The sequence below is a fragment of the Anoplophora glabripennis genome, unplaced genomic scaffold, assembly GCF_000390285.2.
Source record: "Anoplophora glabripennis isolate ALB-LARVAE unplaced genomic scaffold, Agla_2.0 scaffold916, whole genome shotgun sequence".
NCBI lineage: Eukaryota > Metazoa > Arthropoda > Insecta > Coleoptera > Cerambycidae > Anoplophora > Anoplophora glabripennis.
The window spans coordinates 1-12,136 of NW_019417022.1; the positions used below are offsets into that span (position 1 = coordinate 1).

General features: G+C 29.7%; 1 protein-coding gene across 1 annotated transcript; it reads right to left on the reverse strand.

Moving 5' to 3' along the window:
• Nucleotides 1-1,105: 1,105 nt before the first annotated feature.
• Nucleotides 1,106-7,259, reverse strand: LOC108915170 (monocarboxylate transporter 12). Its single transcript, XM_018721135.1, has 6 exons — nucleotides 7,170-7,259; nucleotides 6,184-6,951; nucleotides 5,101-5,314; nucleotides 4,591-4,742; nucleotides 2,040-2,262; nucleotides 1,106-1,499 (listed from the first exon to the last, which is right to left on the reverse strand). Exons 1-6 carry the CDS (start codon nucleotides 7,170-7,172, stop codon nucleotides 1,201-1,203), a joined length of 1,659 nt encoding a protein of 552 aa, XP_018576651.1. The 5' UTR covers nucleotides 7,173-7,259; the 3' UTR covers nucleotides 1,106-1,200.
• Between the last annotated feature and the right edge of the window lie 4,877 nt (nucleotides 7,260-12,136).

Consider the following 12,136-nt stretch of genomic DNA (forward strand, 5'->3'; position numbering starts at 1 on the left):
AACTTCAACACCCTGTATCTCTAAAACGGTGCCGTTACAGACCTATGTTTATATAGCAAACACATATTATTTTAAAGAGATCTATATGACCTCGAAGTTTCCTGCTTAAAATTCGGACCACCCTGTATATAGAAGTTAATGGTATATGCTCCAGCATCTACAGTTTAACTCTATGGTCATGGTCTAAAAATGCATATAACCTCAACTTAAATTTATTCAAAAAACAAAAATCTTAATTTTAATGTTTACTGTACTACGAAAACAAAAATTGTTCTTTTCTTAAATATTATGGTTTTTATTTTTTAAGAATTTGAAAGATTAAATGCAGGTAAAGCAGTTTTTATTTTCTTTCATATAAGGTATAATTTTTATTGTATATTGCAAACGAATGTAATTAGTTCTGAAAGCCACTGTTCTTAAAAAAAGTTCACTTCTCATGAAACGTAACCTATGCTCGTTTTAAGAAAAATAATCTTTAGAAAAGCTTCAAATTACTGTTTTATATTTTTTTATTTTTGAGGAGGTAGTGATCAAATCTAATAAGACAATTAAAATTTCGTTGTGAATAATTTAAAAGTTGAGTTGAATAGAACATTGTGAACACATACATGCTACATTTATATTTATTTATTTTTTCTATTGTTATTAAGATTTTTTTCATCATTTAAATGTATTTCATGTAATGTAATTTTTTTATTTTCAGTTTTATTTTTCCAACAAACAGCGATTTACATCATTGTTTTTCTATGACTAACAAAATTTATTAAAAGTGATTTAAACAAGAAATTAATTGTGGGTACATTAATACAAAATAAAAAAATTGAATTTTCTCTGGGGGTAGCAGATATTTAAAAATATATAAAATATAGTCATGCAGGTATGATGTGAACCAAATTTAATTTGAATATGTCGGGAAAATATATAAAGTATTTATTTAATTTTCACCTTGTATTTAAAGTATTTTTGAAAAAATGTTCATAGAAAAATCCAATTTCCAAAAATATCGCATATTATCAGATCCAATGCTCAATTTGACCCTGTATAATAATTATTTATATTTTGACACTAGATGCCAAGTACATAATTATAATGTTTACAACGGATATTTAATTTTACTTCGAGCTCTACTTTATTAATAGTAATTGTTCCTTATCACAGATACATAAAACACAGTTGACAAATTCTCTTACAAAATTGAAATTACACCTCATTTTCCTCATTGATAGGTGTCAAAACGTCATTGGTTTCAATTTTTTTATGGGAAGTCCTTTTTAGAAGTGGAGCCGTAAAACTTGTTATAGCAGCAAGTCCAAATAAAGATGCTGCTACAAAGAAGGGCAGCTCATAACTTTGAGTCATATCATACAATGTTCCTGCGAGTGGAGTACCAATAAGGGCAGCAGCACCTCTGTAGAAAGTCAATAATCCAAATGCGTTTGTAAGTTTGTCAAGCCCCACTAAATCCACCAGGATTATTGAACTCAGGGATATGAATCCAGCTGTAACAGGTAGGAATATTATTAGGTTAAACAAAATGTCTTGTCTAGTACTATATGCTATGTCTAGAAAAAAAAACGAACTGGCGCTAAATAAAATTTTTTATTTAAAAATTTTTTCAAAAGCACTTAACACCTTCTATTACATCTCCTCGATCTTTATACCACCCTATAAGACTTTTTCATTGCTGAAAGCAGTGCTTTTATTTTCACTGTTTCTACCATTTCAAATCTGGTTCTCTTTAGTGCTGATTTAACTTTTGATAAAACTGATAAAGAATCTACAACCTTTCCGAGCAGTAAGTACATGAGGAAGATACCATGTTAATGGATCAATGAATTTTTGTTGTAAAAAAATTAGCCCGATCTTTTTGCCAGTCATACCCAATATTGCAAAATTAGGAAATAGTTAAATATGACACATTTGTCACTATTCACTTTTGTTCTATTTCGCGATAAAGTGGGAAAAATATTTCTACATTTATTTAAAGAATTATTTTTTAGCATCATATCTTTTTATATTTATTTAATTAATGTACTTACCCACTGCAATAGCAAAGAAAATTGCTACGCCTACATAAGCAGAGTAAGCATTGCAAAATGGAATTGCTGCTATTGATAATGTTCCAATAACTAGACATATATTGTTCACAAATAAAGCGTCGACTTGAGGTAAATCAGTGATATATCCACAAATAATACGAGCAATTGTGTTTGTAATGCCCATTATGGAAATTAGGAAAGATGCACTGTTTCCATCGATGCCCTAAGTAAAGCTAATATTACTAAAATATCAAAATCATTTTTAAATTAACTGTAATAAGTACTTCTTTACAAATGGTGTGTTAAAAGGTTACCATTTATCATAGAAATTACATGATTTATCAGTCATTTTTTTCTATTGTCACATTGATTTTTTGATTATTAATAAAAGTATCACTGATGAGTATTTATTAGAAATTATAAAAATAGCAAAATGGTCAAGAATTATAGTACTATTTTAATATACAGGGTAGCCCATCGAAAACGTACCGCAAGGCATTACAGGGTAGTAATGAACTTTTCGGCAAAATCCAGAAACAGGTAAAGTTTGCTTCTGAGGGGGACAACTTTTGGCGCAAAAAGCATAGCAAAATCTTCAACCCCCTAAGTGGGGGTGCCATCCCCCAAATTTTTTTAAATGGGAATGGGGGTCAAGTGGGGGGTCATTAGAAAGGGCTTTTAATTCTCTATACATCGATTCTTACTTTTTGAAAATCGATCCATTATTTTAGAAAATATGCAGCTTTGAAAATACGAACAATATTTTTGACGAGAAATGCGAAAATCGATTTAATTTTACTTCAAAACTTACGGTATTAGCTTGGTAAATTCCTTCAAAAGAATTCGCTGTTTTTTTTTTGATTTGCGAATTCTTTAGCCTGATTTTGGTGAGCAAAAAATTGTCCGCTTTTTGTTTCGTATTTAGATAGGCCACAAGAAGTTGCTAGATAACTGTCTTGTGACTTGTAGTTGAAGAGTACCAATACTGCCGAGTCTTTTAAATTGATTAATTATGGTGTACTCAATTCCAGAAAGAGTAGAAATTATTGAGCTTTTTTTCAAAAACAATGAATGCGGAAATCGGGTCGCCGAACTGTTCAACCAACGGCATCCTGAGAAACATGCGTCTGGAAAAATTGTTCGCGAATTGGTGGCCAAATTTCGCGAAACTGGCTCCGTTCATAACAAAAAGAGGCAGGTTGAAAATCCGGTACTAAATGAACCTACGGAAATAGCGGTATTGGGGCAAGTGGCAATGGATAGTACGCTGAGTACAATGCAATTGGCTACTGCGACAGGAGTGAGTCGTACAAGTGTCCAACGAATATTAAAAAAATACAAATTCCATCCTTATAAGATTCGGCTAGTGCAAGAGCTAAATGAAGACGATTTTGATCGTCGTTTGCAATTTTGCGAAATAATGACTGAACGAGCGATAAACGATAATTTCCTCTTTAATGTGTGTTTTTCGGACGAGTGTACGTTCTTCTTGAATGGTTTAGTGAATCGCCATAATTGTCGTTACTGGGCTGATACCAATCCAAGGATTTTCCATGAGACACACTCCCAACACCCCCAGAAGTTGAATGTATGGGCAGGTATTTTTGGAAATTCCATTGTAGGTCCTTTTTTCCTTCCTGGAAATTTGACAGGCGATATGTACTTGGATTTACTACAAAATGTCATCGACCCAGCTCTAACAAATATCATAGAGGACGACCCTGCTTACAATGAACACGAACTGATTTTCCAGCAAGACGGAGCTCCTCCACATTACTCGCTCAATGTGCGCAATTACCTAAATGAGACGTTTCCAGGACGCTGGATAGGACGAAGAGGTGCAATTGAGTGGCCCCCTCGGTCACCCGACTTAAATCCTTTAGATTTCTTTCTCTGGGGGCACATTAAAAGCAAAGTTTACAGCACTCCACCTGATACCTTGGAAGATCTGCGAGGACGAATCATTAATGTATGTCGCGAAGTAACACCGCAAGTGCTCCAGAATGTTCGACAACGGTTTGAAGACAACCTGTATCATTGTATGCAAGTTGGCGGACAACATTTTCAGCATTTACTTGACTAATACCGTAAGTTTTGAAGTAAAATTAAATCGATTTTCGCATTTCTCGTCAAAAATATTGTTCGTATTTTCAAAGCTGCATATTTTCTATAATAATGAATCGATTTTCAAAAAGTAAGAATTGATGTATAGAGAATTAAAAGCCCTTTCTAATGACCCCCACTTGACCCACATTCCCATTTGAAAAAATTTAGGGGATAGCACCCCCACTTAGGGGGTTGAAGATTTTGGTATGCTTTTTGAGCCAAAAGTTGTCCCCCTCAGAGACAAATTTGACCTGTTTTTGGATTTTACCGAAAAAGTCTTTACTACCCTGTAATGCCTTGCGGTATGTTTTCGATGGGCTACCCTGTATAGTGATTAGAATTCATTTCCATATGTATAAAAATATACATTGATACGATTTGATGTTAAAATTCATTTTTACATTTGCTATAAAACTGTTCGGTGATTTATTATTTACATACTTACTTTAGATTTAGCACAGTCAACCAAATAAGTAAAAGGTACATATAAACCAGCCATTGCAAAGAAATTTGAAATTCCTATGAGCAGAAATACTACATTTTTTAACAAACTCAAATCACATATTTGATCCATGTTTGGTAAACATTTATTTCCAGCTGAAATGAAAAACAAATTTCTTTAAAAGCATTATTTGCATTTATTTAATTTGTATAAAATTATGCTAATTATTCGCAAATTATGTACTTCCCTATTATCCAATCAAAATGATTAAATTATACTTTAAATCTAAGCCCTAATTTTTTAAACAAACTAATTTTATACCTCTTTTCCGTTTTTTACATTAAAATTGACAAATTATGCTTTTAAAAACGTTAATTTATTAATTCTATTGCACAAAAACAATATTCTTTATTTATTTATAATTTTTTTTCCTACGTCATATTATTACCCTTATTTCTTAAAAGAAAATATAGAAATATTAAAATATAAATAACAGTGTTCAATTTTACTTACATATATTGTCATGTTCTGCTCTTGGTATGCTTAAAACACTCTGTCTATAACTTGCTAAAGATTTCTGGGATTGATATTCTGCTAGATGTTCAATTGATCCTGAATAAAATACATCTTTTCTGGCCATAGGTTGTATGGTACGATTAGTACGACTCGTACTTTTTTTACTTGCAAGGGAAGACTTTGAAGCAAATTGCAAACTTTCGCCATCAGTCTAAAATTAAAATATCAAGGAATGAAAATGTTATGTTCTGCTATAGAAAAGAAGCAAACATAATTTTTATTGGCACTGGTATTAGCATTTACAGGTTTATCATTTGCCAATCGGTTTTGATCCTTATAGACTTTAATTTGTTGGCAACTTTTTAGAAACTTCAGTAATAGCTGTTTTACATTGACAATTTATTGATCAATTAATTCATGAAGTTGCTTCATCAAGAAATTGGACATTTGTAATGCACCAAATCTGCTGTCAAATAACCATGAATTTATTCATCAAGTTCTTGACAAATTAGAGCATGTTCTAATTTTTGTCAATTTCTTCGTGAAGTTCAGAAGTACCAACCCAACAGATTTCCAACCTCAGATCAGTAATGAGGTTATGTTAATGGAATATGTAAATAGTTGTGTGGCGTCGTACTAGTTTTGCATTGTTTTTACTGATTTGTTACTTACAAAAACTAATATTTATATAATATGTGTCAGAACGGTACCGCTGTTGTATCACTACAATTATGAGTGTAAAGGTGACATTTTTGAAATTTATTTGCTTCTTTGATTCATTGGTAGAACTGATTCATACGTCAAAAAATTTGACAAAGTCTGTAGCAGTGTAAAACCACACTGTTTACCAATAAATTCGTGAATTAATTCATGAAGAACTTACTTAAAATACTTCATAGAAGCTTATTTTAAAAAACTGCAAACAATTTTTTTTACTGACAACTACTTTTTTCTGTGAATTGAAAAATGTTTTCTCTTGCCCTTTCTAACAGTAAGCATACTATAAAAGAAATCTTTGTATATAATAAAATACATTTTTTATTTGAATATATTACTTAGAATTATACTTAATATGTTTACCTCTTTTTCATGATGAGTAAAATCATTTCTTTTTCTAACATCTTTAAAACTTGTTGCCGTTCCACTGGAGATACTTGTAGTTAACAATTTTGTATGACTTTCACTATCCTTCTTCGTATACTCCAAAGGTCTCATTAGCGCCCCAAATATTGCGCAATTAAATATAATCCCGGCAAGTATCAAATTAGCACCTTTCCATCCATACCTATCAAGTAAGACAGTTGCTAAAGGTGCAAATGCAAATGTGCCTGCGCCAGAGCCACAAACAGCTATACCAGTAGCTAAGGACCTTTTAGACTCGAAATAGTAACCAACGCATACGACGGCTGGTAAGTAAATTAGACCAAATCCGAAGCCGCCCAGAAAACCATAAGTAAACATAAGCCAGTTGACTGTGGGACTGAAAATTGATAGTGCAAATGCAACGGTGGATATAATACTACCTGCAACACAAACCGCGCGACATCCGAACTTATTACACAGCGCACTTACAAGAGGTCCGATAATAAGATATGTTCCTGTAAGGATAGAACCAACCCATGCCGTTTTGCCTTTGCTTGCGTTATAGTACTGGATTATTTCAAACAAAAATATACCGAATGTGTAACAAATACCATCCACTACCATATTACAGACGAAAGAAGCTACAACGATTACCCAGCCATAACCACCATCTGGTGGAGCAGGTATGTTTATAACATTTTTTTCTTGTTCATCCTCTATGTCTTCGTGGGACGTCATATTTTGTAATGGTATTTTTGTTTTACTCTAGAAGTAAAAATATTACATAGTATTTACATTTAAAACATGTTTTGTCCAAATTTATCTTGCCAAAATTAATTTCTAATATGCACCTTCATTACATGGTTTTTTGTATTCAAACTTTAATACCTTCTATTTAAAGTAGTGTATCTATAATATAGAATATATTTTTATTTCAGACTTGGATATTGAACCTGTTTTAATTATATTTGTATACTACTTACCATTTTAGCAGTATGTTATTAAATACACTTAAAATATAGTTACCTAATACAAATTTTTATCTGAAAGTCAGTTATTGAAATGTTTATCATCATTATCAGGCTACTTGACATTAATCTCTTTAGAGAAATAAGATCGACGAACAAAACTCTGACAATAAATAGTTTTCAATTTATTTGTAAAAGTCTAAAAGAATTTATGAGCCAGATAAATTTGTTATTAAAAATGAATGAAACACGAGATCATTTAATTGATTATTATGTTTTCACTTATTATTAATCCCTACGCGCAAAACAAAAAATAGGGTATAGCCTTTAATACCCTGTATAGCTTAGTAACTAATTCTCAGTTACCCCACATCAATGTAGTAAACCTAATAAATTCTTTCCATGTCTATCGAATAAAGCTTTAACTGTAATTATTCTTCTATTTTGAATTATGAAGTCGTAACTCATGTACTCTGACCTATCAGTAATCTTAATTTTCATAAGCCTTGGAAGTTTAAAGAGTGACCGCCAAAAACCTGTGATTTTCCCTCGTTTTTTCATAATTCGCAGAGAATTAAAAAAATACAGAAAATTAGGTTTTTGGTCGCAAATTACTTGTCGTAAAAAACTGAAATGAGCATAGCTTTCAGTATTTTGAAAATTTTAAAAATTAACCCATACTTAGGGGTTGAAAAAATGCCAAAAATGAAGAATTTGAATATTACCAATTAATATAAAAACTATTAGCATGTAAATTATCTTAATATATTTTTTTTGGAATTTTTACAATTATTTCTGATATTCTCTATTTTTGGGGATGATTCCACCCCTTGAGTGCGCTTAAGGGTGAATTTTCTAATTCAACATGCTTATTTTAGTCATGAGAATAAATCTTTCTTTGTATCAAGAATCATTCGACAGAAAAATTCACATGTTAATAGTTTTTATATTTATTGGTAATATTCAATTCTTTATTTTGGGCGTCTTTTCAACCCCTAAATAGGGGTGATTTTTGAAAATTTTCAAAAAACTAAAAGCTATGCTCATCTTAATTTTTTACGAGTAATTTGAGACCAAAAACATATTTTTTTTCTATTTTCTTTAGTTCTTTGCGAATTGTGAAAAAACGGGCGATTTTTGCGGTCACTCTTTTCATGTCATGTAAAGTGAGTGACACTTCCACTTCAAAATTCCTCTATCAAGTGTCTATCACATTTTTTATGCATCTATTACAGTATTAATTTTAATTTATCTAAATATATTTATTATATAAAAAAATATTTTTCAAATTTGTATCTGTAGTTGTGAAAAAAGAATGTAATATTCTATGTAGGAATTTCTTAATTAAAAAACACATTTTTTTACTTTACTTTAGAGGTATAATACAAATAAATGTAATTTCTTTTTTAAAGTTTTTTCTGTTAACTGTTTTTTCCGTAATTAGTCTTTATAGTTAAAGGTGATAATAGGATGGCATGAATACAGGATATTTCTTTGAATAATTCTATTATTTAACAATTTCAATTTACCATGTCTTTTTTGTTTTGTTTTAATTATATTTAAATGTATCATTTGTCAATTTTTAATTTGGATAATTATTTATTACTAGTCATTTACCAGGTATTGTCGTATAATTCAATGCTAGTTGGCGCATGCAGCCCATAGAATAGTTGTTAATCAATGTCAGAAGTTAGCAATCTTGTCTGTGAGGTAGGATGTCTTTTGCATACCCAAATTTCTGGTATCGAAGAACATTGTTAGACTTTATTTGATAAGATTGAAAAAAAAATGAATTTGAATAACTACACAGAGAAAATAAAATTTTCAACAAATTTCCAATATTTACTAACTTGAAATTTATAAACAGTATCACATGCAGTAGGTAGCAGAAAGATTGTTTTAAAGTTAATTTAACTAATTTTCAATAATTAGGGTAAAAATTATTTCTTTTTGGCTGATGTATCATCAAAATAATTCAAGTCATTTCTACTTTCCAAATTTAATTTTGATAAGGTTAAAATTGAAATAAAAATACTTCTTATCTTAAGAAGTTAATATTTTCTCACATGTTTCAAGGTGTGTTTATCTGTACTAATTTATTTCTGTTGTGTTACTAAACTATATTAGGTGTTCTACAAATTTATTATGTCAAATTTATCTATTTAATATGGTTTATTGTCGATAAATTAATACCTTATCTAATCCTTCTAATCTATGTGATATTGTGGTCCAATATAGCTACTTTGAATTATTGTAAAAGAATATTTTGTTATAATCTTTTCTTTCATTCTTATATTATTTGATTATAAAATTGAGTCTTCCAGTAATCCACAAATAAGTTCTTAATAATGTTTTGATCAATTTTTTTATGTTGCTTACTGATTTTGTAAATTAGCATCCTATACCTGAAGGTAATCATTTTTATGTTACTTTAAATGTATTAGGCTAATTAAAATTAATACCAAATTTTTATCAAATTAAGTTATAAATTATTACCTCAGTAACTATTATTTCTGACTTTATGTCCTATGAAATAGTATGTCCTTCGAGTGCTTTAAAAATTGTTCTTAAAAAAAGTTATTTAACGTTGCATATCCTTCTAAATATAAGTTATGTTTTTTTTTAACTAATTGACTAATTAAATGTAATATGTTTCCTTCTGTATTTTTTTATTTTCGTAAATAATACTTTTTAGTCTATATTACTATGGACCTTCTAATCTGCAGCTGCATTTTAGCTATTTTACTATTATTAGAATGAAAATACATAACACTTAAAACATATTTCAAAAATTGTTCTGTATACACAATATCCAACTTAAGATGAAACATCTTCATAATTGTGTGGAGCTAATTATGTTCCTCTTGTGAAAAGTGATTCACTTTTATACTTTATACTTGAAAAGTTTTTTCAAGAGCTTATATCTCTAAAAGGAAGCCTTTGGAAGAAAAAGTGTATACTTCAAAATGTCATTATTTTGATGAGACCTACTGATGGTCAAAGTCCTAATCATAAAATGTGAATCATCCTGTATATTAAATTATATCAGTAGTTGTAAATTGGATTAAATCAGAAAAAGTTATATATTAGGAACTATACAAAACATAGGGTGTTAAATAAAAAAGTGTTACATACATTATCTACAAGTGGCATATGCAATATTCAGATATTGAAGCCCTTGAAGATTCATACAAATTTTTTCGGAAACTTCCTGTAGTCAAAAATATGGAAACTCGTAAAGTGATAATTCTTGGTGGGAAATTTTGCATAGTAGAACAATCCATACAAGTTACAGATTCAGCTTTACAGAAAGTGTCCCATCAGTATGTGTATGGAAGACCGCAGGCTCAAAATACCAAGCCAATTTAAGCTGATTTACCTATATCCATAATCACTTTATTTGACCACAAGATAAACTCCAAACTTTCTGGAAAATATTGTAATTTTTTTAATAACTAATATTTGTTCATCAGTTTTGATTAATTTTGAGGTGTGGTATTTTTTTAAATTACAACTTACAACCACTAGAAAACAACTGATATATGGTAAAAACATCTGTCAATACCTTTTTTTCATTCATGTAATAATAACAAATATTTTGCAGTTGGTAGGAGATACCATTTGCAAGTTATGCTCTTCATTAAATGAGCGGTTTAGGTACAAATAAAAATGTCAGCATAGGTTATCTAGGTTATTTTGACCATTAAATTCATAATTATTATACTTCTTTAATTGTATGAATGATCATACCTTTTTGACGAAACTCATGTTCAGTTCAATTTCTCGATATGCAAAGGTTTGATGGTTGCATACAAACAAATAGAAAATCAGTGCCTACCCTACCATCATTTAGTGAAAATTGTATTAAAGACGAAAGAACTTCCAAATAGTATCAGCTACCAACTGAAACACATTTGTCATTATGGCATGATTGGAAAAAAGTTATAGACGGATATTTTTACCATACATCAATTTCACAGTAGTTGTAAGTTTTCAAAACCACCCTGTATAACATAAAATATGTCGATTGAAATCAAAATAATAAAAAAATAATAAAAATTAATTAACATATATTAGAATTAATTGAAAAGTTTAATAAATTTTCAGGAACTTTGAGGCCATCTAGCAGCCAAACAAAGCGATTTCAGACTTAGACGAATTATACTAAAAGGGCCTATTTTGTTTTGCATTATAGATGTACTTATGGGACACCCTGTATACAGAGTGTTCCAAAAAATTCCTCTCGATATGCCAAAACCAGTTGATATTTAAAAAACTATACTGTCGAATAGAGATTTAAGTTTTCTTTAAAGTTGCTTGTTCAGTTTCAAAATTTTAGTTGGCATGGATAATTCTTTACAAAAATAAAAATTTGTTTTGATTTTTTCTTCAAAAATAAATTATACTGTTAATTTGGTATAGGATATTTTAAAAAGTTTCTAATTAAAGTAATTAGTCTTTAACGTTAAAGTATAATTTAAAAAAATAGCACAGTTTTTATGACTGATGGTTTGTGGCCAGTGATTAACAGTTATAATTCGAGTAATGATTTATTAAAGAAATTTAACAGATAGTAAATTGTTAATTACAAAATATTAGTTTTGTGAATTTGTACATAATTAAAGTGAATTCAGATAATGTTAATAATGTTTTCCAATTAGTAAATATAATTTTGTTTATAAAGATCGATAACATCTCAAATTAAAATAATTCCATTACATTTATCTTGATATTTTTAGAATAATCAAGCAGTGAGATGTCTTTTAACAACTTGCAATCTAACATCAATGTTGTTCTTGAGCTACCCATTTTCCTTTTAACATAGTGATTAGAAAAGATAAAAAGCTATGCCATTCTGGCAAGACATACTGTTCTAACTTATCCATACTATAATATGGTGTCTTTTACTCCAATTATTAAATCCTCCCTTTTTTTGAGAGAAAAGTGCCTTAATGTAATTCCAGAAAATTTAAATAACACAC